This window comes from Symphalangus syndactylus, chromosome 14 (assembly GCF_028878055.3).
Source record: "Symphalangus syndactylus isolate Jambi chromosome 14, NHGRI_mSymSyn1-v2.1_pri, whole genome shotgun sequence".
Lineage (NCBI taxonomy): Eukaryota > Metazoa > Chordata > Mammalia > Primates > Hylobatidae > Symphalangus > Symphalangus syndactylus.
The window spans coordinates 42,847,344-42,875,003 of NC_072436.2; the positions used below are offsets into that span (position 1 = coordinate 42,847,344).

Here is a 27,660-nt window from a genome sequence, read left to right on the forward strand (position 1 = left end):
TCCTCTCAGGCTCCCTCCCGGCATGGCTGCGAGGCTGGGAAGGCCCCAGAGTCAGCCCAAGTGGCAGGGGTACAGCTTCAGCTTCATGTCTGCCTTTTCTTTTAGGATGTATAGTTTCCCCTCTGTTTGCTGGAAGGCACCTTATATCCAGTGGGGTTAAATAAAGGTAGCTGGACCCCTGGCTGGGGCACTACCGCCAGTGACCAGCTAATGACGCATGTCTTTCAGGTGAGCCCTTGGGAGAGGATGGCCCATGTGGGGGACTGCACACAGACGCCCTGGCTCCCCGTCCTGGTGGTAAGTGGTCTGAGCCCCTCACCCCCATAACACCCTCATCCTCGTGATGGTTGGACCGTTTCTTAGCCTCTTCAGCTGTAAAATGGGAATGCTGATCATAGCCCCTCCTCCACAGGGTTCTTCTGAGGGTGAAATGAAACCAGGCCTGTAAAGCACAGAACTCTGCCCCAGGCTGAAGTTACGCTGATTTCGTTGGTAGCTCCCTTCATAGGGTCTCATGGATATAAATGTTCTTGAGTGCCTGTTTGTGGTGTGATACACACAGTCCTGTGTCTATGTGATGAGCTCATGCTTGGAGGCCGCGCAGCTGAGAAAGACTTGGAAGACTCAGACCCCCACCCCCATCCTCCTGGACACGCTGGCGTTCTGAGGAGCCACTGTATTAGAGGCTCAGTGGGGGACAGGGGCGCCTCCTCCATGACCTTGGCAAGTGCGTTGATGAGGAGAATTCAGAGCAGGCCTTGATGGTGGGATGAGGCTTGGCCAGCAGGGGTGAGGCAGGGTGGTTCTAGTGGGGGCTGGCCGTGCCCAGGTGATCAACCAGCAGCCACTGGAGACTTAGCAGCAGTGAGCACTCACAAGCGGGCACCTTCCCAGACCGAGCCCCCAGCAGAGCCCCCACCGCAGGGCACCCCCTTCCTATGTCAACCTTGGGGTCTTGGGGAAGTCACACGTGTTTCTAAGGAGGTACGGAGGCCACAACACCCCTATTTGTTGGCAGGTGTCTCTGATATGCTCGGCCCGAGCGGAATACTCAAACTGTGGCGAGAACGAGTACTATAACCAGACTACAGGGCTGTGCCAGGAGTGCCCCCCGTGCGGGCCGGGAGAGGAGCCCTACCTGGTAAGGACCCAGCCCTCCTGGGGCCTGGTGTGCTCTCAGGGGAGGCCTCCTGCTTGCAGCATTGTTGCCCTGAGCCTGCATTGCTGTGTGAGGGGACGCCAGGGTATATCAAACCAGCCGGTCACACTCCCTGGACGTTGAGATTGATGGCGAGAGCTGCCGTGAGCCCAGGAATGGCACTTACCAGCTGAGCATTCGTAAACGGATTTTTCAGGAGTTCTGAAATGTTTTTGAAGGATCACTTTCCCACTCCACCCTGATTAAACGAGCGTCAGATCATCTGATTGGAAGCAGGATTGAAATGTTCTCCAGTACTAGTCCATTTTTTCCTGAGTGCTGCATCTCCCTCCGCCTCTGGGCAAGCTAAGCCTGGGTGTTCTGTTAAGCACTAAGGGAAACCTCCAGGGTTTCAGTGTCCGCTTCTTGCAGCAAGCTGAGGAAAGTCAGACGCCAAATGCTACCTGCACTGCCTGGGCATTCCAGCAGCTCACTGAATTCATCTCAGGGAGGCTCAGAAAAGGTGCAGCATCTGGAGCCCGAGAGTGGCAAGGAGAGGGGCAAGCCCAGAGCAAGAGCTGGTTCCTGGGGGGCTTTGCAGTTAGGACAAGTCAGGAAACCAAGGCCCAGCAAGAGTAGCTTCTGGAGACAGCTGGCACGTCACTGCTCAAGGACCGTGGGCCGAGTCCATATGGTTTGGCTGCTGCACTCACCTGTGTCCCTTGTCCTCTTTCCCTGGACAGTCCTGTGGCTACGGCACCAAAGACGAGGACTACGGCTGCGTCCCCTGCCCGGCGGAGAAGTTTTCCAAAGGAGGCTACCAGATATGCAGGCGCCACAAAGACTGTGAGGGCTTCTTCCGGGCCACCGTGCTGACACCGGGGGACATGGAGAATGACGCTGAGTGTGGCCCTTGCCTCCCTGGGTAAGCACAGGCCCTTCTGGCAAACCCTGGGATGCTTTCTGCAGAAAACCCCGAGGGGCGACGGGCAAGGACCTTGGGAACAGGGGGTCATGGATACTGCAGGCCTCTGTGCAGCTGCACACCTAGCCTTGGTCCTGTCCCACAAGGGGCAGCATCCAGGACGGAGAGTCCCGGCCCCTCCGGTGGATAGGCAGCCCATCAGGCTCTGCCTCTGTGTCTCCTAAGTGGTCATTAACCATCATAATATCTTCTGACCCCCAAAAGGAAACAAATTGCTTGAATACTTACAGTGCAGTAACACATGTGAAACACTTTGGGAAAAAGAAAACTAAAATTTCATACAAAAGCAGTATTTCCCAGTATTCTGGGAACACTGTGGGGAAGCTACTAATAAAAATATTTGAGTCATATGATACCTATAATCCCACCAAAATGATTATGCATCAGAAGTCTTCAAAAAGCTGAAAATGCAATTAGCCTGAAAGAGAGAAAGATAAAACCTTCCTTTTTCCAGGCATGACACCTCAGCAAGTTCTGCCAGAGACCAGGAAAATACACTCTCAATCCCCAGAAAATCCTGAGCCATGATCATTGCTGCTTCCTCCCCCTAGTGGCCACAACACATAATGCTTTGCAAGGGCTACAAATAGAGGCTAAAAATAAAAGCAGTGGTGGTGTCCCTGGTACAGCTGGTACAGGTGGGAGAGGTGACGGCAGTGATGAGGCTGGTGGGGACGGGGGAGGTGTTGGCAGTGATGAGGCTGGTGGGGATGGGGGAGGTGACCACAGCTTAGTGCATAAGGCACACTCAGAGTGTCCTAGGAGTTGCAGAAGGACCTATCACCTCATGGCTGGGGAGGTAGTGTCAGCAGAGGTCTTGGGAGATTTGTGGAGGTGATGCCTGGATGAGTTAGGCTAAGAAGTAGGACAGAGGCCTGCAAGTGGAGATGCCGACGCCAGAGCTCAGAGGGCTGAGCAGCTGGGCAGCGCCTGGGGCTCTGATTGGGTCCCTGTGGCCAGAGCAAGAGTTGCACACCTGGGGGTGTGGACAAGCTGGGCAGGAGGGCAGGGAGCAGATGGAACCAGGCTCTGGAAACCACCGCTGAAGACTTAAGCCTTCTGCTTGAAGCTGATGCAGATCAACACACAGACTGCTGAGCCAGGCAGGACACAGCAGGACGTCCTCCCGGCAGCAGCGAGGGACATGGCTGAGCACGGAAAGCCTGGAGCCCCGGGACCAGGGATGCTGTGGGCAGGGAGAGGGCTGGAGCAGAGGCACTGGGTGTGGAGGAGAGGAAGAATCTGAGAGCCCCCTGAAAGACAGCACTGACCAGGGGTACAGATGGCACTCAGAAGGGGAAAGAGATTCAGAAGAGGATACTCAGGTGTCTCCGTGACTGGCCATGTGGAAACAGTGCCATTTGTCAGCTGCAGAAGACAGGAACAAGAGGGTGCTTGGTGGGGAGGTGGAGGGAGGATAGAGGCTGTGTGTGTGGAATTTGAGGGGACTATGGGACATCCAGACCTAGATAGCCAACCCAGAGATGACCTGAAGCTCCAGGCAGAGATCCAGAGCTGGGAAGTCAGCTACGCACTCACGGTGCTGGGAGCTGCTGTAGTAGGTGGTTTCCCCATGAGGCAAATTCCTACTGCAGGGAGAGGGTGGGTGCACCACGGAACCTTGCCAACCTATGCTGCTGGCTCTGGCCTGGCTACGGTTTAGACACGAGAAGGTGTCCATCAGTACTTGAAGGCCAGGGCTGACTCTGGACTGAAGACAACGTGTTTGGTTCTGATACATTTACCAGAAAGTGTGTAATTGCTAAAGAAGTTGGACACCGGAAGGGTGGTGAGCTCCCTGCCTCTAGGATTTAGGCGAATGTGGACGGCCATCTGCAGAATTAGTGGACAGGCTGCTCTCTGGGCTTTAAACATTCTTTCCAGTGCTGGAATCTTGATGCCTCCCATCCTGCTCCATGGGACAGTGACCTCCTCAGTCCACACCACCCTCAGCACCCAGGACATAGCAAGGCCCAGCACACCTGCTGGGCAGGCAAGGGACCCTGTGCAGAGACACCCTCAGCACACGCCTCAGAGTGCCTTCGCACTGCTCCACAGGGGTGCAGACGATGGGGACAGTTTCCAGGTTGGCTCCACAATGTGCTGTGTCTGCTCAAAGCCTCACTGCCAGTCCCAATGCCACCAAAATTGAAGGCCCCCGCCTCAGCCCCGAATCCCAGCCCCTCTCAGGGGCTCATGCTGCCCCCTCTACTGCAGACAAGGCTTCCCCAGGGTAGAACCCTGGAGGCCCCACTTGCTCTTACGAGGCTGTCACGCTGTGTCACAGAGGAGGATCACAGGAGTCTTGGCAGGCCGGTGTGACTAGCTCCATGAAAGGCTGCGTTCATTCCTGAATCCGAGTGGCTGTCAGGCTACGGATGCGGATTGCCTCGTCCCAGTCTCTCCTGGGCCCGGGCCCCTGCCTGCGGTTTGGCGGGTGCCCCTCCTGATGCTCCGCCCTCCCCACTGTGTGGCCAGGACACATGCTGAACAAGGAGCAGCACCCGAGGCTTTCCTGTTGGGAGACGTTGTGTGGGTGGACCTGGGAACCAAAACAGGAGGAAGGGGGAGAGAGAGGTTACGCTTCCCCCGCTCTCCAGGGCACCGGCTCACCCCGGAGGAGCTCTGCCACCCCGCGATTCTGGATGGTGGGGGCAGGGGGCAGGACACAGCGGCTCTGCACTGGTTCTGCACACCAACACGGTTGGAGGAAAATGAACATCTGGGAATCTGCGGCGTCCGTTACAGGCATGAGAGTCCTGAAGAAAGGAACTCTCTGGGAAAATCTACACCTATTGACTGAGAGAAAGTCAGTCCTTAAACAGCAGATCCCAGGGGACCCATTTAAACTGACTCTTGTCCTGGGCTATACACCTTATTCAACCCATGTAGAGCAGGGGTTGGGGGACCTAGGGAGAAAGTCAAATATGGATCGAAAAGTAGGAAATTAGACCTTTCCAGAAAGACAAAGGGACCGGACACTCTGTAGCTGGGCCAGAGATCCCTAAATGAACAGCTGATTTCGGGTTGGTGACAAGCCCAGGCAGAAAAAGACAGGCACATGTTCTTCGTTGCTGTGCAGCCCAGGATGAAAGACCCAGGTGTAAGCCAGGCCATGAGGAGTTTAGCCTAGTCCTATAGAGAGAACCTAACATTTAGAAATGTTGTGTGCAGCAATACGTGCTAGAAAACGGTGGCTTCTCCTTGCCAGGAGGCACTGAACGCTCACTGGGTGAGGAAGGACAGTTTCATAACAGCCTCTTGGAGCCAACGTGTTTTTAAAAGTTTATCACTGGCCAGGCACGGTGGTTCACGCCTGTAATCCCAACACTTTGGGAGGCCAAGGCAGGTGGATCACTTGAGGTCAGGAGTTCGAGACCAGCCTGGCCAACTGGTGAAACCTCATCTCTATTAAAATACAAAAATTAGCCAGGGGTCATGGTGCATGCCTGTAATCCTAGCTACTTGGAAGGCTGAGGCAGGCGAATTGTTTGCACCTGGGAGGCGGAAGTTGCAGTGAGCCGAGATTGCTCCTGTGTACTCAAGCGTGGGCAACAGAAGGAGACTCTGTTTCGGGGGAAAAAAAAAAAGTGTATCACCTTTCAATATTCCTTAACTGAGTGACTTGATAGGTTGCATAGCTTGACCCATACACATGACCCCCACAGATGAGGGTGGCCAGCCTGTGACAGAAGGTGCCTCGGTGCCCAGGACAAGCCAAAGACACAGTTGTGGGACAGAGCCACCACCCTCCTCATGCTCAGAATGTAGTGGCCCCGGTGGGCACCCATCCTAAAGTCAGGTGTTCCGCACCCACCGTGTAGCCTTGGAGCTTCACCCCTGACAGAGGCCAAGCCCAGCACCTGGGGTGTGAACCAGGATGGGCAGAGGGGCCTTTTGGGGCCTCTGTCCACCTTAGCATCGAAGTTCCATGGAGAAGAACTTGGTGTCATTCATTCATTCATTCAGCCAATGTTTACAGACAACCATCCTTCCTCAGTACCTAGCACAAGGTCCAAGGAATATAGACGTGAACAAGGCTTGCCCTGGAGAGCCTCCCAGTCTAGGAGCGGGACCAGTCCCCTTAGGTGGGAGAGAGAATGCGTGGAGGTGGAGTGAGAAAAGGTGGAGGAGGCAAGGGACAAGAAGTTGAGGCACGGAGGAGGTGAGGTGGGGAGCAGGTGGCCACCTAGGAGCCTGAGATGTTTCTCAGAAGTGTCAGCGTGGGCCAGGGACATTAGAAAGCCACAGGTTGACCTGGTCTGGCCCACATGCCCATGAGCTCACAAGGCCACGTGGCAGACACGTGCCTTGGCCTGCCTCATAGAAAGAAGTGGCTTCTGGAGGGCAGAAGGTAGATTTGCGAGAGGCTTAGCTGTAAAACTGGCTGTTGTGGCTTCTCTGGGAGGTGTTTTGAGATTGGTTAATTAATGTTTACAAGATACACACGGATCTGAGGATAAAGGGCTTTGAGGGAGGGCAGGCAATTATGGTCCTAACATTGCTGGTAACAGTCCAGGCTCAGGAAGGCAGGAGCCCACAGACTCCCGCGCCAGGCTGCTGCTTAGCACTACCATCAGCAGGGGCCTCCGTGGGGCCTGGCTAATAAAAAAGAGATTAGAAAACAGCCAGGGAAATATTCCTTCTCATCCCAGCTCTTGAATCGCAATAGGGAAAGCAATGGCACCGCTCATATTATTTAATCGACTTCTCACAGTGTGACAAATGGCTCCATGCTCTCCGCTGAGCATTTGTTTATGGAAAATGAGCCCAGGCTAGGGTAGGAGCCAGAGCCTGCAGAGGAAAGGTGCCCAAGCTGGGAGCCCCAAGGAGAGGGCGGTGCCAGCAGGGGCTGTGCCTGGGAGCGGGACAGCTGCAGGGAGCACAGCCACAGGGCAGACCCCTGAGAGCAGGACCTGAGCGGTCATATAGCCACGGGGCTGGCACTGTGACATCGGGGAGCTGAAGGACTTCAAACGGAGCTACTGTGAATGATTTGTCCTTTGCACTGTGTGTGCAGCCCTGGCGTAAAGGCTTGCACTTCCAAGGGTGTCTTCTGTCAAGTGCTTCCTGAGAAGGGGGCATTTACAACCTGGCTGTGTTGCCAGCTATCATGAGGGCCACCTGCATTGACCTCTCTGGACAGCACAACCGTCTATCTCCTGCAGCTGCACTCTGGTGGCATTCAGCAGCAGTAAAGATGGCCTGGGAGTTCCAAGTGTCCCAGAGGCACACTGATGCCTATAATCCCACCAGGCTGCAGGCTCTTGGGAGGGTGCTCACAGAGGGCATGTGGGGGAGCTCACAGAGGGCACCTTGTGAGGGTGCTCCCAGAGGGCAGACCCTCCAGGATGGTCTGGCCTTGGTTGGTGTGACCCCTGGGGGGCTAAGCAGGGCCTACATGTGGGGGCACAGGGATATTTCTGGTGGATGATGGTGATGGCACACACACAGCCACCAGAGAGAGGAACCAGAAAGGGGCTGAGATTAAAAGAAAGGCCCACATTGGCAGCTCAATATTGTTAAAAGAATGCTCCATTTCAAGACAGGCTGAAACCCCAAGGAAACTGAGTGGACAGAGCAGGTGACTGACTGGGCATGGCCTCATGCCCGACTTGATTGTGGTCCTGCAGACTGGCCGCCGTGCTCTCTGCACCAGCCCCTGCCTGTGTGCTGTCCAGCTCACCTGTCTGTTTTGTCTCTCCCCCATAGCTACTACATGCTGGAGAACAGACCCAGGAACATCTACGGCATGGTCTGCTACTCCTGCCTCCTGGCGCCCCCCAACACCAAGGAATGTGAGTATCTTTGTCCTTCCACCAGCACGGTATTTGTTCAGCATGGATCTCTTTCACTACAGAGGGTGTAGGAAAGAGCCGATCCTGGCACCTGGACAAGGTGAATCACAGTAACAGCATTAGTGAAAGTGCCCCTGTGGCCTGTCCAGGCAGGTCTATGAAGGGAGGGAGGTTTGCCACAGCTGAGCCTTGAGTCAGAGAACGAGGTTCTAGTGCAAGTCGGCCACCAGCTACCTGACAAGTCACTTAACCTCCATAAGCCTCGGTTTTCTCATCGGTAATATGGGGATACTAACATCTGACCTTCCCATCTCTCATAGTTATTGTAAAAACAAAGGGGATCACAGAGGCAAAGTACTACTATTTTGCAAAGTACTACAAAGTGGTAGGTGATAGTGAGGCCAAGGAAAATATGTGTGATCACAAATAATGAAACAGATTCCACAAAGCACATGTAAACAGTCTCAGGAGTTTATAATCCTGCCTTGGGGTGTTTCTTTCCTGTTATCCTTTCTGGCTTTCATGGGCATCTGTTTATGAGGAAGGGCCAGATACCTCTGCCTCAGAGGAATGTGCTGTGTAGACTCCTGGATGTGTGGTCTGGGGAGAGACGAAGGCAGGTAGGACAGGCAGCTGGGAGGAAGCTGGGTGTCTGGTCCTGGGCTGCAGGACCACTTGCCACCCTCTGGCTCCTTCAAGGGTGGAGGAGGAGCTGACCCTGTGACCCTGCCTCTCTTTGCTCTCCGTAAGGCCCCACTACCCCCATGTCTCATAAAATGTTGTCCAGGAGAAGAAGGAGGGCCTGCATCTTACTTATCACGCTGGAAGGAAGAGGAGGAGCAGGAATGGGGCGTGGCATCTTCTCTCTCCTTTTGGTCAAGCCAGGAGGAGGGTTCTGTGCTGTTGGCTGCGCTGCAGGGAGAGCCATTCTCTCCCTTCCAGATCACTCAAGTGCATGAGCCCTGCACCAATGGGTTTGCTCATCTTCAAAGCCATTTTTCTGGCCAGCCGTATGCTAATTAATTCACAAATTAGAGGAGGCCGCAGCTCGGCTGCCAGGCTGACTCATGGTGAAGCCAGCTGCCATGGTCCACATGTCCTCTGTGGGGATCTAGGCTGATTCAAGGCCAGATCATTCTGGGATGAAGAACCAGTCTGGAAAGATGTCAGACACTCCCCACCTATTCAGATAAGCATCTTTGCCTGTGGAACCTGGGAGAGGAGCAGCCCTCCTCAGGTGCTTCTCTGTTCGAGAGTTCTCACATGGCACAGCCTTCAACGTTCAATGTCTGGCAGCCAGAACAGACTTGAGTCACGGCAGGGGCGCCTCTCTAAGTCCAGCAATGAGGTCTATCACATGTGGAAAGCAAGCAAAGTCCCCTGAGTCCTCAAGATTTTAAAGATGAGCGCACCCCGCTCCCACCCCCAGCCCTTGCCTGCTTTACTGAAAGCCGGCTCCCAGGAAGGCCTTGGGGTAGGGCCTTAGAATCCAGCCCTGAATATCCAGCAGAGGAATAGACAGCCCTGCTGTGTTCTCATTAGAGGCCCCTTGGGCAAGGCCCCAGGCCTCGGCTTGCCCATCTGGGAAATGGGGAGATGCGGCCAGATAGGCCTTGGGGTGGATGGAGCCCTCTGGGTCAGGGCCTCAGTGTGAATGCCAAACAGAGTGATGCCCTCCACCCCTGGGCCTGCACTGGTCTCAATCCAGAGATCTTTCTACTCAGAGCACCTGCCCAGCAGTCAGCAAAAATGTCAGAGCTAGAAAGCCCCGTGGAGTCACTAAGACCCACACACACAGGACTGCCATCAGCAGCCCCGCCCTGGACGGCAAACATTTCATCAGGAGCCTGAAGTTGCAAACTGGCTGCCCAGGTCCAGCAGGCCCTGTCTTCATCAAACCCATAGTTGTGGTCAAGAGCACCTCTTCCTCCCCTCTGTTTTCTTGATTTACCTGAGCCCTCGCCAGATGAAATTCACATCCTTGGTACTCTGCAGCAACAGATGGTAAATTATGCAAACCACCGTCAGACTTGCCAAGGGCCCCTTTCCGAGGATGACACCCACCCAGGAGAGCTACAGCAGACAATGGGTCACAGCTGCAGGGTAGAGACACCAGCCAGGAGTGGGCCCAGGTCAGTGCCAGGGTCTCCCCAGCCTAGGAGTGCCCACAGCTCTGCCCCACATCTCCCGGGCTCGAACCGCACTCTCAGGCACCTGTGCAGTGCAGTCACCTCCTATCCTTAAAGAGATGGCAGCTTCTCTGCACCTCTGTGAAGCAGAGGGTTTCAGGGGGGTGATTCTCAGGGGAGCACCCTGGGGATTACTTATGACTCGAATCGCTGGGCCCACCCCTGATTCATCAGGTCTGGGTGAGCCAGAGAATGTACATTTTTAACAAGTTTGGGAACCCTTACGGTAGGTTATGAGCCTGCTCTGGAACTTCACTGCCTGAGTTAGACGAGTTATCTCACCTCCCACAGCCTCATGTCCTCTCCTGCCCAGGGCAGCTCCCAGTGGTGCCCACTGCCCAGGCTCCTGTGTGGCTCGGGTGCAGTTTTGCCCACCACATCAGCCCAGAAGCACATGATGAGTGCCCCAGGGTGTTAATTAATGTGATGCAGCCCCTCAAATAACCCTGAGGAGAAATGAAAGAGCAACATATATTTTCCTTTAAAATGGAATAAAATCATTCCAGTTTCCGGGGTTGCCAAGTAATGAGAGGGAAACCAAAGAGGACAGGTGTCAGATTGCAGATCAGTCCTGGCTGTGGATTGGTTGTCACCTCGGATTAGAACATACTCACCCCCAGCTCTGAGCCTGTACTCAGTAACTGCAATACTGTGGAGCCCTGTAGCCCGGTGAAAAGAGATGAAAAGGCCTTCGGTTATTTTTCAGTTAAATTAAAGAGCAAGATGTACTTGGGGTGACCGGAGCTTTCTGGTTTTCTTTTTTCCCTGCACCATCCTGCATAAAAGGATCTGTGATTTAATGACAGTGGGGGCAGGGAGGTCAACTCGTTGCCCTGGCGTAATAGAGAGGCAGATATGGTCCAGCATCAGGCTTGGGTTTCATTACAAGTTATCACCCCTGGGAAAGTTTCCTCATCTGCAAAATGGGGACATGATTGTTGGGAGGAAAGATGTGATGACATGGGCGATGCATGTGGAGTGCTCACTCCAGTGCCAGGCACTGGGCACTGACCGGAGATGAAGCATCCCAGCCCAGCAGGTGGCATGGCTCCGCGGCACGTGAGCTGGCCTGCACTTCCCTCACTGACCAGGGGTGCGGACGGCACACAGAAGGTGAAAGAGATTCAGAAGAGGACACTCAGGTGTCTCTGTGACTGGCCATGTGGACCTTGTGACAGTTGCTCAGCTGCAGAAGGCAGAGGCAAGAGCGTGCTTGGTGGGGAGGTAGAGGGAGGATAGAGGCTGTGCGTGTGGAATTTGAGGGGACTGTGGGACATCCAGACCAAGATAGCTAACCCAGAGATGGCCTGAAGCTCCAGGCAGAGATCCAGGGCTGGGAAGTCAGCTATGCACTTAGGGTGCTGGGAGCCGCTGGGCAGAAGGGCTCCCCATGAGGCAGCTTCCTAGTGCGGGGAGAAGGCAGGTGCACCACGGAACCTCGCTGACCTACACTGCCGGCTCTGGCCCGGCTATGGTTCAGACTCGAGAAGGCGCCCCAGGGCCTGGGACACTGGGCAGCAGAAATCCCTCCCTAGAAAGAGCGGTCAGGGCCGGGTGCAGTGGCTCACACCTGAAATCCCAGTACTTTGGGAGGCCGAGGCGGGCGGATCACCTGAGGTCGGAGTTCAAGATCAGCCTGACCAACATGGAGAAACCCGTCTCTACTAAAAATACAAAATTAGCTGGGCGTGGTGGTGCATGCCTGTAATCCCAGCTACTCGGGAGGCTGAGGCAGGAGAATCGCTTGAACCTGGGAGGTGGAGGTTGCAGTGAACTGAGATTGCGCCATTGCACTCCAGCCTGGGCAACAAGAGTGAAACTCCATCTCTAAATAAATAAATAAATAAGCGGTCAGAGGGTTAATGAAAGAATGCAATAGCCTGGCAGCTGTTTTCTTATCATCAGTGACAAAGGCCCCTGAGGCAAATCCAGAGTAGGCTGGCCTTTTGGAGAAATCTCTGCTACTCTGCGTACTCCCGTGGTTTCCTTCGCTCGTGCCTGAATACCCTTCTGTGATGCTAAACAGCAAGCACTGCCCCTCAGGTCTGAAGTGGGCTTCCCAGCCTCCCAGACTCTGGCGTTCAGCTACTCCTGGCGCAGAGCCTCTCGGACCTGACTGCACACACATCTCCAGGGACCCACTGAGCAATGGATTCTGACACAGCAGGTCCCAGTGGGCCCGAGACTCAGCATTTCTAGCAGGTTCCCAGGGGACTCCACTTTGAGCAGCTAGGGAGTCTCTGCGGAGTCTGCCCACAGTTCAGAATCTGCCACTAGGGGGTACACAGCCAGTGCCACAGTCTAGGACCCCTTGTTGACAGCTCTAAGAATCAATAAACAGATCATTCCTAAAAATGCAATCTTTTACCCTCTGCAGAGAATCCCAGCCAGCCTCTAATGCATACTGATGAGATTCTAAATTGTGTGGATTAACAGACCTCAGAGGCCCCCATATGAGCTATTGTGGCTGTGAATGGAGGCGTAGCTCCCTCCAGCCATGTGCTTCTGGCTCACTGAGCATTCCTGGGGAAAGGGAACACAGTGCCTGGCAGGACCCTCCCCAGAGTCACCGCTGCTCGAACTCCACTGCGAGCTAGGCAGAACCAGTCCCCGCTCATTTTCACTTTAATATAGGCCTTGTGAGGACATTTTTGCCTGTTTTCTGGGACCACAGTTCATACCAGCTTTTGTCAAACACCCCAGCCTTGCTTATTTGAAACTCGGGTGCACGTGGAAGTGTACGAGGGGAGATGGACCCGTGGTGGGCCACCCAACAGAAACCCACCTGGAGCACCTTGCACTTAACAAGCGTCCCAAGAGGCAGATGAACCGAAACACACAGCACACAGTGGAACAGGGGGAAACCTCCAGACACTGTATATTTGATTAGTGATGAGTTAATCCTCAGTAGACAGACATAGACCCTGGCCCAGAACTTGCGTGCAGGTGCAGGGGGTGCCGGTGCCAGGGCTGCATCTCCACCAGGGCTCGCACCCCACCCTGCCCAGGCCCACCCACCACCCTGTGAGGCCCGAGGGTTTGTCTGTGGACCCGCAGCTGGTGACAGCGGAAGGAGTGGACATGGTGGGAAGAGGATCAGCCCAGGCCACTCTCTTTTCCTTTTAATATTCTGGGTTTTGCCCAAACCTCTTGTAGACATCACGTGCATTCCACATGATGCTGGTGCGCTAATAATATAAAAATGCATACTTGTGTGATTCTGGCATGGATTTTTTCAAGCATTTAGGGGTAATGCAGAGTAGGCGCTTGTTTCCCATGGTGATTTTTCTGACTCGCCTGAAAAACAGCAGAACCACCCAAGGCTGATTACCCAGCCCCTGCTTCAGGCTCTGCAGGTGCCTTCATTAGCCACCCTCAAACTACACCCAGTGCTACCCAAGGTTGGCACTTTGGGACCGGATCTGCCCACCTGTTCTTGTGGGTTATATGTGTAGTGACAGTGGCAGCAAGCAGAGGTGAGAGATTTGTGCAGGAGACTGACCTCACCCTCACGAGGTCAGCCCTGCAGCCAGGGATGGCAAGGCCCACCACCTCCCTTTTGACCTCCCCCTCTGGTCTTAGCACACCTTCTGTCTTGCCTGGGGGCAGAGGCACCGAATTGTGGACAAAACAGATCGAGTAAGCTAGATGTTGGTTCGTCTTTCAATTGACACATAATAATTGCGCATGTTTATGGGGTACAGAGTGAAATTTCCATACATGTATATAAAGTGTCATGATCTGATCAGGGTAATTATGATATCCATGACCTCAAACATTTATCACTTCTTTGTGTTGGGAACATTCCAAATCCTCTCTTGTAGCTGTGAGAAATACACAATGCATTATTGTCAGCTGCAGTCTGGGTGCCAGAGCTCAGAACAACTCCTCCTGCCCGGCTGGACTTTTGTATTTGTTAACCAGCCTCTCCTTCCCCACCTCTGTTCTGCTCCACTTCTACGAGATCCACTCCTTTGGCTTCCACACGAGCCACGCGTTGCTTTTATGAAACAGCTGCACTTGGGGCAGATCCGTTTCCTTTTTTGCCACAAGCACACTCCCTCGCCTGTTGGCCACGGGGCTGCCACTCTGGAAATTCTAGCGCATCCTTGCCTTTATTTGTGGTTTGAGGGTCTTTGACCCTCTCCCTTCTGCCGAAAGGGCAGCTCCATTCCTTGTTGCCGAGCTCCGAGCACAGGGAAGAGGCCCATTGTCAGGAAGTGAGCTGCTGCCCTTTGGTGGCCTGGGTGGCCTGTGGGCAAGTCTGAATCCCCATGTCCTCCTGCTCCTTGGGCAATGATCTAGTGACTGTGATTCTCCTGACCAGTCTTGTGAGAAGTGTCTCCCTGCAGTTGCTCTAGTGGCCCTGGGAACTTTGGAACGTGAGGGGGCTTGTGGGGTCTGGCTGATTGAGTGCTGGCTTTCAGCTCCAGTCCTGACATGAGAGGCTGAGCTCTGGAGAAATGTCAGGGTCCACCATCCCACCCACCTTGCCCCCACCTCCTCGGCTGCGCACACGTGCTCAGAGCAAGCATCTCTCTCACCAACTCAGGGATCCCTGCACACCAGGGAGCGCCCAGCCTACACCTGCAGCCCAGCACAGTCAGGGACTGTTGAGTTGGTATCAGCTGGAGGTGTTTGGAGGGAACCATCCGGTGATCAGGATAGAGGCATAGCTGGCCGAGGGCAGGTGGGCGCCTGTGGGTGCAGGAAGATGTCCCATCTGCAGGCATTGTTTAGGGATGTCATTGTGTAACCAGCCCTGCAGGGCTGCAGAGGCATCCCACAAGTCTGTGTGCTCACTAGGCTGCGTTTATTGCCCCACTCTAGACCACAGGCCTGGGCCTATTTGTGTCCCCATCCCCAACTCTGTCACCTGAAGCAGCCTGCGAGCCCCATCAGGAAGGGACAAGAAGAGACGAAGATGACAAACATTCACAGACAGCCCACGGCTGTTCTTTTGCTCTGACAGTATATCTTAAGCTCCCTTGAGCGCCTTGCTGAACAGATAGATCAGCTTCTTTTCAATGTCTTGTTTGCTCTTATAAAGGAAATTAGCTCATGCTGGAAACTATGCCATGATGCCACTATGCTCACTCACCTGATGAAGTGTGGGAGGCTACCCCCCGGCAAACAGAAATGGGCACACAATCTGAAGCTTCCTTATCAGGCTGGAGACTTCCAGAGGAACTTCAGTAAGGTCTATGAGGGGGAACGCTCTGTTGTTTGGCATGGGCTTGTGGCTTTCAGCCAGGGGCACGCACCAATCCATCAGCTCTTTTTTTATTTTTATTTATTTTTTATTTTTTTTGAGATGGAGTTTTGCTCTTGTTGCCCAGCCTGGAGTGCAATGGTGTGGTCTCGACTCACTGCAACCTACGCCTCCCGGGTTCCAGCGATTCTCTTGGCCCAGCCTCCCCAGTAGCTGGGATTACAGGCACCTGCCACCAGGTCCAGCTAATTTTTGTACTTTTAGTAGAGATGGGGTTTCACCATGTTGGCCAGGGTGGTCTCAGACTCCTCTTAGGTGATCCTCCCGCCTCGGCCTCCCAAAATGCTGGGATTATAGGCATGAGCCGCTGTGCCTGGCCAGCTCTTTCTGTAATAAGAACACTGGTTCTGAGGCCAAGTAAGAGGCTAAATAAAAAAAAAACAAATTTATCATAAGTTTGAGGCCCAGGAGGAAAAAAGCCTCCATTCATCATCCAGAAACACAAGGAAACATCATTTGCCCCTCAGTGGGCAGGTGACATTTCTTACATACCCTATGACAGTCCCAGGCACTCTTAGCTGCCCTGGTCCCTCCCAAGCCCAGTGTTTCATTGACCAAGCTGCCAATTTGCTTTACAAGGTGTGAGGACAGAGAAGCATCCAGCCCGTTCTCCTGTGGCCCTGCTCCATTTAGGGCAGACACGAGTGGATAGCTCAGCCAGTCACTAGCTCCTGGGCTGCCCCCACTCACAGAACAAGAGTGTGCGTTTCTCCTGAGAACTTCCTACTAAAGAAAACAGCCAGTCCAGGCATGGATTACAGGCTCACACCTGTAATCCCAGCACTTTGGGAGGCCAAGGCAGGTGGATCACTTGAGGTCAGGAGTTCAAGACCAGCCTGGCCAACGTGTATTTTTCTCTATTAAAATACAAAAATTAGGTGTGGTGGCACACACCTGTACTCCCAGCATCTCAGAGGCTGAGGTGGGAGGATCACTTGAGCCCAGGAGGCAGAGGTTGCAGTGAGCCAAGATCATGCCACTGCACTCCAGCCTGGGTGACAGAGTGAGACCTTGTCTCAAACAAAACAGAAAAACAGTCCAACTAGGAAGCTTGCTTCTCCCGGAAGCCTTGCTGCATGGGCTGACCAGGCACAGTGCTGGGCCATTCCTCTGGGCTAGGCCAGGCTGGGGAGGTACCTTGATTTGGGGATGGCAGCTGGCCTTGTCCTTGACTCAGGGGCTGCTTTTCTGTAGACCAAGTGCACTTCATGGATTTCTCCAGAACTGGTAGAGACAAAAGCGAGAGAGTGGGAGATGCATTTGAAGCATGTTGGCTTTGTTATTTGCAAAACTGAAGTCTGGCCTAAAAGAAGGTTGATCTTCTTTTAGGAGGTCTGGAACAGGACATGGTCTCTTCTGTGGTAGAATGTTTCTGTTTTGGCTGAATGGTTGTTTCTTAGTGATTTGACTGAGAGCAAAATCAGCTTCCGTTTTAGCCCCGCTAAGTGACACTTTTTCCATAGAAGGGGAGTTTTAGGAAGCATAGCTTTAAGGGAAGGCAAAGCACAGCTTGCTCTGAAACTCTTTGGTCACAACTATGTAAAAACATGTCTGAGGAAAAATCCTAGGGAGAAATACAGCAAAAGTCCACTTAGCCAAGGAGGCCATGGGTAGTTCTTTTCCTCCTTTCTTGTGTTCTTATTTTTCCAGATTTTTATTTTTATTTTATTTTATTTTATTTTTATTTTTATTTTTTTTTGAGACGGAGTTTCATGCTTGTTGCCCAGGCTAGAGTGCAGTGGTGTGATCTCGGCTCACTGCAACCTCCACCTCCCAGGTTCAAGCAATTCTCCTACCTCAGCCTCCTAAGTAGCTGGGATTACAGGCATGCGCCACCATGCCCGGCTAATTTTTTGTATTTAGTAGAGATGTGGTTTCACCATGTTGGCCAGGCTAGTCTCAAACTCCTGACCTCAAGTGATCCACCCACCTTGGCCTCTCAAAGTGCTGGGATTACAGGCGTGAGCTACCGTACCCGGCCCCTTTTCTAGATTTTTTTTCTTTTTTTTTTTTTGAAACAGAGTCTCCTTGTGTCGCCCAGGCTGAAGTGCAGTGGCGCAATTTTGGCTCACTGCAAGCTTCGTCTCCCGGATTCACGCCATTCTCTTGCCTCAGCCTCCCGAGTAGCTGGGACTACCAGCACCCGACACCATGCCCGGCTAATTTTTTGTATTTTTAGTAGAGACGGGGTTTCACTATGTTAGCCAGGATGATCTTGATCTCCTGATCTCATGATCCACCATCTCTCGTTCTTCTAACAAGAAGAACTCGTACCCATACTACGTAAAGATAGCTATCACATACACTTTTATCACCAGCCTGCTTCCCACAACAATATTTATATGTATAAATCAAGAAGCTATTATTTCAAACTGATGCTGAACAACAATCCAAACCCAAAGTGCTGGGATTACAGGCGTGAGCCACCATGCCCAGCCCCCTTTTCTAGATTTTTAATAGTAAGCATATATTACTTTTATGACTAGAGAAAGTATTAACACATTCCTACTCTATGTAATTGAAGGAATTAGTCAAGTATTATATCACCCTAATAGTACTTTCTTTTTTTTTTTTTTTTTGAGACGGAGTCTCGCTCTGTCGCCCAGGCTGGAGTGCAGTGGCGCAATCTCGGCTCACGGCAAGCTCCGCCTCCCGGGTTCACGCCGTTCTCCTGCCTCAGCCTCTCTGAGTAGCTGGGACTACAGGCGCCCGTCACCACGCCCGGCTAATTTTTTTTGTATTTTTAGTAGAGACGAGGTTTCACCGTGGTCTCGACCTCCTGACCTTGTGATCTGCCCGCCTCGGCCTCCCAAAGTGCTGGGATTACAAGCGTGAGCCACCGCGCCCGGCCTAGTACTTTCATATATGCACTCTATGTTGCTTATTTTTATGGATTTCATATACTTTGTCTCCATGCATAGGAAAATTGAGTTGGTGAGGCTTGCAAAACTCCCCAACCCATACTGTTTAGTTTTAGCAGACTTATCACATGAGTGTTTTTATTTAAAGAACAATAACCGACCAGGCGTGGTGGCTCACGCCTGTAATCCCAGCACTTTGGGAGGCTGAGGTGGGCAGATCACAAGGTCAGGAGATCGAGACCATCCTGGCTAACATGGTGAAACCCCGTCTCTACTAAAAATACAAAAAAATTAGCCGGGCATGGTGGTGGGTGCCTGTAGTCCCAGCTACTCGGAAGGCTGAGACAGGAGAATGGCATCAACCTGGGAGGCAGAGCTTGCAGTGAGCCAAGATCATGCCACTGCACTCCAGCCTGGGCAACAGAGCAAGACTCCATCACACACACACACACACACACACACACACACACACACACACACACAAAAAGAACAATAACGATGACTCTTTAGGATTCATTAAACACTCTAAGAAATACAAATATTTAGCTCCCCTCGGCCATCACTGCCTCAAGGCCATTCATGATCATAAATCCAGATCCATGAGTTCTGCGGCAGCGTCTTTGAAAGTGGAGCTTCTCTGGATCATCTGAGGGACTCTATTTTCCTTGCAGGTGTGGGAGCCACTTCAGGAGCTTCTGCCAACTTCCCTGGCACCTCGGGCAGCAGCACCCTGTCTCCCTTCCAGCACGCCCACAAAGGTGAGGAGGGTGCTCAGGTATCGATCACCTGGAGTTAGGTGGTGCTCGGATGAAAGCTCAGAAGAAGAGAGGAAATGATTATGAGTAATGATTATGGTGCACTTCCCCACCTGGCCTCACCTCCCTAATGTAATTGAATGACATGTTGCCCCCCATGCAGGAAGTCATTATCTCTGCAATGAGCGGAGCTGATCCCTCCATGGGTGTCCTGGGCCTGCTGGGAGGTGCTGGTGATGAAGGCGGGGGCAGAGCGACAGGTGGGCAGCACAGGCAGCTGCAAGCCCGGCCAGGAGGAGAGACCAGTGTCCTGGGCTTTGGTTTGGCCGGGAGTCAACAGCAATTCTATCACTGGTTTTCATATAAACCTGCTGACCATAGCACTTTAATATTAACTTGCAGAATGTATATTTCATTCTCCCTAACCAGGGAAGAAGGTATTGAGGAAGACCCCAAAGTTTAATACGTCTCTCAGAGTCAGCCCTCCAGCTGGCTTGGCCTTTCTCTCTCACTTGTTTAGTGCCAGGCCGTTATTGAAGCATGTTTTGGGCCCAGGTCTCAGCGAGCCATGAGGTACCTTCTAGAGCCCTCAGAGCGCCCAGCTCGTCAGCCTCATCACTGGGCCTCCCACGCGCTAATGCAGAGCAAAAGGCAGGACTGCTGGGCGAGGATATATAAATCTCATTTGCACAGGCCCCGGGGGGAGTAGCTCAAAACACGGAGAATATTAAAACACTTATGTCATCCAGACCTGGCATGCTAACACTATTGCAGATATTCCCCAGATGATGCTGGGAGGCTGGTTTTCCTGCAGATGCACCCACAGGGGAGGCTCAGCGCCCACATGAGGGGTTCTCAGCTCTGGCGCTACCTCCCCCGAGATGATCTGGGAGCTTCAGATGCTTGTCTCCTGTCTATTTGGGTGGTGGCAAATCTGGATCTTAGTTCAAGAGAATCAGAGTCCTGTTTGGTTATTTTAGAGAATGAGAACAAGCTTCAGGGCATTTTATGCATCCAATGTCGACATTAATCTGGGAACTGAGCAAAATCCCCCGGGGTGACTGAGGGACTGCCTGGTGGAGGCGGCAGAGCAGGTAGAATAGGTGGCCCAGCCCAGGCACCCCCTGTGCCCTGGGGCTCTTACAATGACACTTAGGTTGAAATTGCATGAGGTACAAGATGGAGCCAAACCCGGAATCCAGAGCTGACTTTCGCATCCTGACTTTTGTTTGGAAATGCCCAAACTTGAATTGTGCTGCCTTCCAGACACTCTTGTTCACTGGCCTTTCTTCCTCTCCACACCAAACCCTGCCCTCAGGTTGCCAAAGTAGTAGAAGCAAGAGCAAACTCCCTAGGAACAATCAGGTGACCCCAGAGAAGTCTGGAGAGGCCATTCTGAGGGCAGCAAGCAGGGCTGTGGGCAGTCCTGCTCTGGCAGCCAAAACCAACACAGAGGACTTGGTTCTCAGTCTAAGCAAGCACCTCAGATTTCAGGGTTCCCTGAAAGCATCCCAGGGGCAGGGCCATTGCTTCCAGGGCCGTAGTCCTGGAGGGAAGACCAGCAGGGATCCTGAGCTCTGGGTCACTCATGCCTTCTCTCCACCCACAGAACTCTCAGGCCAAGGACACCTGGCCACTGCCCTGATCATTGCAATGTCCACCATCTTCATCATGGCCATCGCCATCGTCCTCATCATCATGTTCTACATCCTGAAGACAAAGCCCTCTGCCCCAGGTGACGGCCCCCATGCGCCGGTGCCCTGCCTCCTGGACTCTCCGTCAACTCCCCCTGTCGGAGAGCCTGGCTGCTCACTCCCTCCTCTCTCCCCAGCCTGTTGCACCAGCCACCCAGGGAAGAGCGTGGAGACCCAAGTGAGCAAGGATGAGGAGAAGAAAGAGGCCCCAGGTCTGTGAACCAGGGCTTCCACACCCCATGTGCACGGTGCCCATCTCTGGGTGGAGGGCGTCCCCGGCAGCAGCCTACTCACTGCTTCTGCTCTCGTATGCTGAACCATACTGTGCTTACCATGGGGTGGTGCCACGAAGACACCGGGCAGCTCTGCCCAACAGGAAGAACAGGGTTGGGCTGAGCGCAGAGCCATGAGCCAATTCTAACTCCTATCTCCCCAACCTCCCCATTTCCCTGCAGACAACGTGGTGATGTTCTCCGAGAAGGATGAATTTGAGAAGCTGACAGCAACTCCAGCAAAGCCCACCAAGAGGTATGTGGAAGCCCCCACCGCCAAGTTGAAGCTGGGGTCCTGTGGATCCTGAGCAGGGAGGGGAACCAGGGTGCAGCCGAGTGAACTGACAGGCTAGCCTGGGACACTATGGGGACGTTTGGCGACAGACAGTCCCCGCCACCTCTTTGCTGACTGGCAGGGGTCAAGTGGTGTGAGGAGCCTGTGGGAACAGCTGCCTGCTGCTCTCGGGTCAGGCCCCTGTCCCTGCATCCTGCCAAATTCCCTGGGCCTTCCTCCTTAACATCCGACTTCCTCATGCCCCTTCTCCAGACTGGGAGGGCAGAACATAAAGCCAAAGATGCGTGCAGCAGCCCCTATGACTGCTGCTGCGGCCAACACACCAGTACCACCCATGCCGGTGCCAGTACTGCTGCCACCGTAATGCTGGTAACAACCGTGGTGATGATGGCTAACAGCATTTGGTGCTAACTGCCCGCCAGGTGCTGGGCTAGGGCTGTGAACACATCCTCCCTCCACAGTCCAGGAGCAAGGTGCTTTTATCATCCCTGTTTATAGGATACCACACTGAGGTGTGGAAGTTGTCACTCGCCCACGGTCACACACTAGTGAACAGCAGGGCTGGGGTCTGAGTCCAGGCTCCCAAGGAGCCACGTGGTGTAAAGAGGCCTCTGGAGGAGGAGATTTGGCAGGTGAAGCCTTTCCCGTGTTTACCACACGTGAAGGTGTGGAACCAGCCCCTGCTCTAAAATCGAGGGTAGAGGGAAGTCAATATTTTATTCGTCCAGCGGGATGGTCATTTGGACTTGGTCCTGCATAGCTTCCAAAAATCAACCCACAGCATCAGCTCCCAGCCAGGCAATGTGCTTGGAGCCCCCTGCCAGGCCTCTGCCCGACAGCCACTGCAGGCTGCGCTGGAAGGACACCCCTGCAACAGTGCCTCCCTTGGCAGATGGGGCACAGAGTCCACCAGAAGGTCACCAAACTGGTTACAGGAAGAGCAGAGGTTAAGCCCTCCTCTCCTGCCCCCACCCCATGGTCTTCCTATGATTCACCTTGGAAAGCCATTCCAATTGATCCAGCATCTGTGTGGAGCTTTGGCATTAAAGCACTGCCAGGTGCATTGTCTCACTTGGAAAACTCCAGTGTCTCTTAACACCCCTGACATAAGGGCTGGAGGAAAACAAAGATGAAGTCTTTGCATACTAGGAAAGAAAAGCAGACTATGTGTTCGGATGGTTATTTCCTGCAAGTGACTCAATTCCAATTGATCATTTTTCAGCCACCACTGCAGGAATTTGTGGTCTAAGCCCCATTGTGCCTGACTGGCGGGAGGTGCAAGATCCAAGCTGCTGCTCCCAGGACCAAGGGCAGGACCTGGTCACCCTGCATGGATGTAACTCTTAAATAGGGCCTCCCTAGAGACTGAATTTACTCCTCAGCCTCCAGCCCAACCTTATCTCATTCTGTCTCAGCCTCTCCCTTCTGATGTTCAGGCTTTTCTGATTCCCAGAAATCAAAAGGGCAGAGACATGCCCCATGACTTGAGTTGCAGTTGAAGACAGGGAAAATTTGGAGGCCCTATTAGGAAAAAATATATACTTATTTCATACACAAATATTAAATACAAATTGAACCCTGACACTTGTACGTTAAAAGACAGCAAGGCACTGAGCTTTTGTCCCTGCTGTTTGTCCTTGGGTCTTGGAGACAGGACCTGGGGTGCCACCTCACCTGCTCCACCTCACCTTCTCTTGAGTGGGGACAGGGATGGGCCCTACCACCTCCTTGTGAGGCCCTGAAGCCTGATGAGGAAGTCCCACTGGGGCTTCATGATGGTTCTCATTTTATTTGTATTACCCCATCTCTAGGGTTGTGTTTGCATATGGGCTTCATTGCTGTAACCTAGTTACTAACAAATATAATCCTTTCTTTAAGAAAAAAAGGTCGTCAGCCAAACCACAGGAAGCAAGCAGGGTGCCTCTAAAAAAGAATATTGTTTTTCATGTACTTGGAATGGTTTTAAGAGAGTTTAAGCTCCAACCCACATGTGCCTAGGGCAGACCCTGGGTTCTTTGTGGGCTGTGAGCCACAGGGTGGCATGAACCTGGGCTTGGTGCACCCGACCGCCCACCCAGCTCACCCGCTGGGGCTTGCTGTGCCACCCCCTGCAATGCACACAGGTCAGCCAGGTCAGTCCCACTAGTCAAGAGGGGGCTTTCCAGGCACAAGGCTCCATTCAGCTCCCTTTTCAATGACTGCAGAGCGCCAGCATGGATTCAGTGCCAGCCACATCAATTTGTTTGCTTAACATGAAGACACCAGTTGAACTTGGTGCTTACTGGGATTAAATACAGGGATCTAGGACATATTCAATGAACCTTCATGGAGCATCCACTGCGTGTCAGATAGCAGGGAAGGAGAGGCCCGTGGATGCCTTCCACCCGCAGTGGCAGCCCCAGCCCCTTAGACGCTTGCAGGTCACCCACCATGGACTTGTTTGGAAAGAAGCAGGAAGCCACCAGTGTATCTGTCTGGTCTCATGTCCCCTGGCCCCATGCCCACAAGGTGCCCAGTAAACACTTGAAAAACAAGTCATTGCTCCCCACTGTCCACAGCTGGGCAATGGACAAGTTCACCACAGGAGAACTTGTCAAGGCTGCAGCCCCCCAGGCGCTGCTAATGACCGTCGCTCTTGTTTTTGCAGCGAGAACGATGCCTCGTCCGAGAATGAGCAGCTGCTGAGCCGGAGCGTGGACAGTGACGAGGAGCCCGCCCCTGACAAGCAGGGCTCCCCGGAGCTGTGCCTGCTGTCATTGGTTCACCTGGCCAGGGAGAAGTCTGCCACCAGCAACAAGTCAGCCGGGGTGAGGCTCCTGCAGATGCCATGATGAGCTGTGAGATGTGGCTCCTTCACAGCCGCAAGACTAAAACTTTCTTATTGAATCAGCTCTCCTGCAAGACAGGGTGTTTCTCCCAAAAGTCCAAGATAGGAGACCTGGACAGTGACAGGTTCACAGCAAGATAGTCAAAAGGGAAAAAAAAAAACAAAAACCTTTCTTTTTTGGGTTTTGTTTTTTTTTTTTTTTTTTTGGAGATGGGAGTCTCGCTCTGTCACCCAGCCTAGAGCCTGGAGTGCAGTGGTGCGATCTCGGCTCACTGCAACCTCCACCTCCTGGGTTCAAGCAGTTCTCCTGTCTCAGCCTCCCAAGTAGCTAGGACTACAGGTGCACGCTGCCACACCCAGCTAATTTTTTTTCTTTGTATTTTAGTAGAGACGAGGTTTCACTGTGTTGCCCAGGCTGGTCTCAAACTCCTGAGTTCAGGCAATCCACCCGCCTCGGCCTCCCAAAGCACTAGGATTACAGGTGTGAGCTACCATGCTCAGCCACTTTGTTTTTATTATATAGCTTCATACACAAAAATGAAGCAAAGAGAAAAAAGGTAAAATCACTTGGAATGCCAGAGGGCAGAAAAAGACCCTTATAAATATACTGGGTTTTATCCAACCAGACAATTTTCTATACACACACACACACACACACACACACACAGTGCATTTTCTTCTACGCATTTTTAAAAATATAAGAACAGGCTTACATGTAGAAACTGTCCCCAGGGTTTTATCACCTACTGCCCTGTAATGTGCTGTGGCCAGGAGCAGGACAGGGGTGAGGGCAAAGGTGGCCAGAGCCCTCTTGGGCTCCCTGTGGACCTGGCCTGTGGTCATCCCTCTAGTCTGTGCCCCTGGCTGCAGACCCCAGCTGCAGGACAGCTGTGTTGCTAGGCAACATCACTGATGGCAAAAATGCCCAGTTGAGATCTTGGCTCTGGCCAGTCCTGATAGGATGCCAAGCTCTGCCTGCCCTGAGTTCAGTGACCTCTGTAATGGGGCTGCCACTTGCAGAGACCCTGGAAGCCTGTGGGGTTGTTACAAGAGACATAGGTGGCCGTGGCCCCGGGACTCTTCAGCCAGGGCTACTGAGCACCTGTGCACCGTGGCCCTGGTCTCCTGGCACCAGCCACATGATCCAGGATGGGAGCCCCGCACGGCTGTGCTGCAGCACAGATGTCCTGAGGGCAAGTGGGGGTCCCCATGGTCATCTTTTCAAACAGACTGATGCCAGGGGTGTCCCCAAGTATCTTACGAGTCTGACCACCCAGCTGAGCCTAAGAAGCACCTGTGGTGGACCCCAAAGATGTTTGAGTAGGAAAACCTGAAGAAGGCCCTCCCTGTGTGTCAGGGCTGGGCTGCTGACACGGGGGCTGTGTGCAGCGTCTCTGGTGTTGGGCGTAGCTGCTGCCTGCCCCTGCTGACATGGAGGATTTGCCTCCTCACTACTGTTGCCCCTTTCTAGAGATGAAAATTCTCGACTCTTTTTCACAGATTCAAAGCCGGAGGAAAAAGATCCTGGATGTGTATGCCAACGTGTGTGGAGTCGTGGAAGGTAAGCTGAAAGAAAGCCTGGGAGAGGTGGTGCCCACCCTACTGACATGAAGGGCTCCTGTGGCTCCTGTGAGGGGCTCCCCTGAGGCTCCTGTGAGGAGAACTGAGGGAAGCCGCCCATCCAGTTGCTGCACTCTGGTCAGAATGGCCGCTGGAACCAATTTCAGGTGTGGGGAAACGGAATCTTGCTCCCAGATATTAGAAGGCATCTCCCCGTGCTTCCATGGGCCTTCCCCTCACAGGACAGGAGACAGCCTGGTGCAGGCACCCACTGCAGAGAAACGCAGGGTCGGTGAGCAGCAGCCACGGAGCCTCAGACCTCCTGTGTCCCCAGTGCCTGTCTCCACACTGGCATCATCATCTGGGAAACATGATCAGTCATTTATCCTAGACTTAGCCGCCCTCTCCCTGCCCTTGAGCATCCCCGATGTCTGATAGCCCTGGGAGCCTCCAGCCTCCCCTCCCAGCGGCCTTCTGAGCTAAGTCAGGCTGTCTCCCCATAACCTGGGCTTGAGTGTGGGCAGGTAAGAGGCAACAGGATAGGACTGTCAGTGCTGCAATCTGAAATCATAATCCTCAGCTTCCAGTTCCTGCAAAATCCACTTTCTAAATTACCTTCTTATTAACCCCAAAGATAAACCCCTCATGGCTGAGGTCAGGGGTTTTCCCGCTGCTGGCCTCACTGGCCTCCCTCCTCGGACTCCTTGATCTGGCCGGGCAGCAGGAGTGGAGCCTGGTGCACGCTGGGCAGCTCACCAATGCCCCCATTACCCCTCCTCCCACCCCCACACCCCACCGTAGGCCAAATGCAGCCCCCTGGGCCCTGGCAGGCTTTCTGATCCAGTGGTTTGTTGGCCAGAAATAACTATACTCTGGGTGAGTTCCAGGGCCAAGAATTCTTGGCTGCCGCTGAAATGTGGTATCTCTCCATAAACACAGGCCCCAGGTCAGCCTGCCTGATCTCACCTGGCATGGCCTGCGGCTGTCAGCTGCCCAGGGGAGGATGGTCTAGGACTCACCTTCCATCCACCAGGAAGCTCTTCTCTGTTCCAAAAAATGTTGAGTTCACACCCCTGGGACAGGCGTTTTCAAACCTCAACCACGGCTGAGAACCTGTGCTCCGTGCCCAGCTCTGATGAACATTAGAGACACCTGCAGGTCTTAACACCATCTCTGCCCATCCAGCCCACCCAATCTGCCCCAACACCCTGATGTAATTAGTCAGGGCTCAATCCCAGGCATCTGTGTCTCTGTTTTTTGTTTTGTTTTGTTTTTAATTAAACTTTTTATTTTGAGATACTTCTTACCATGCAGCGGTAAGAGATAATACAGAGAGATCCTACATGCTCTTTACCCAGTTTCTCCTAATGATAACATCTTGCAAAACTATACACAGAAGTCACAACCAGGACACTGATATTGACACAGTGATATCGACTCAGCTCCCATACAAAAACTCCTCCTGTTGCCCTTTTATAGCCGCAGCCAATTTCCACCCATCCCACCCTCACCTAGGCCCCTGGAAACCAGTAATCTGTTCTCGATTCCTATAATTTTGTCATTTCAAGAGTGTTATAAAAGTGGAATCACAAGGTATGTAACTGTGGTGAATAGCTTTTTTCACTCAGCATAATTCACTGGAGGTCCATCCAGGTTGTTGCATGTATCAATAGTCCATTCCTCTCTCTTGCTGAGTAGTAGTCTGTGGCATAAATGGACCAGAGTTGGTTTAACAATTCACTTGTTGAAGGACATCAGGGTTATTTCCACTTAAGGGCTATTATGAATAAAGGTGCTATAAATATTTGTGTATAGGTTTTTGTGTGGACATCAGTCATGATTTATCTGGGATAAAGACCCAGGAGTACATTTGTTGGGTTGTATGATAGTTGCATGATTGATTATTTTAAAAAACTGCCAAACTGTTTTCCAAAGTTGTTGTACCGTTTTACATTCCTACTAGCAGTGTGCGAACGGTCTAGTTTCTCCATATCCTTGCCAGCATTTGGTGGTG

The 27,660-nt window shown here is 52.9% G+C and overlaps 1 protein-coding gene across 2 annotated transcripts in view; it reads left to right on the top strand.

The window, feature by feature from the left end:
* Nucleotides 1–228: 228 nt before the first annotated feature.
* EDAR (ectodysplasin A receptor) overlaps nucleotides 229–27,660 on the top strand; it is a 37,224-nt gene continuing 9,792 nt past the window's right edge. Inside the window, exons 1-10 of one of the 2 annotated variants that reach the window (XM_055242289.2) lie at nucleotides 229–297; nucleotides 1,019–1,141; nucleotides 1,882–2,063; nucleotides 7,836–7,921; nucleotides 18,915–19,001; nucleotides 20,608–20,733; nucleotides 20,830–20,904; nucleotides 21,148–21,220; nucleotides 23,907–24,066; nucleotides 25,587–25,647. In XM_055242289.2, the coding sequence (XP_055098264.1) occupies nucleotides 247–297; nucleotides 1,019–1,141; nucleotides 1,882–2,063; nucleotides 7,836–7,921; nucleotides 18,915–19,001; nucleotides 20,608–20,733; nucleotides 20,830–20,904; nucleotides 21,148–21,220; nucleotides 23,907–24,066; nucleotides 25,587–25,647 (1,024 nt within the window). In that variant the 5' untranslated portion in view covers nucleotides 229–246. Of the gene's footprint in view, nucleotides 298–1,018; nucleotides 1,142–1,881; nucleotides 2,064–7,835; nucleotides 7,922–18,914; nucleotides 19,002–20,607; nucleotides 20,905–21,147; nucleotides 21,221–23,906; nucleotides 24,067–25,586; nucleotides 25,648–27,660 lie in introns of both variants that reach the window. The other variant, XM_055242288.2, reaches the window with a different exon arrangement.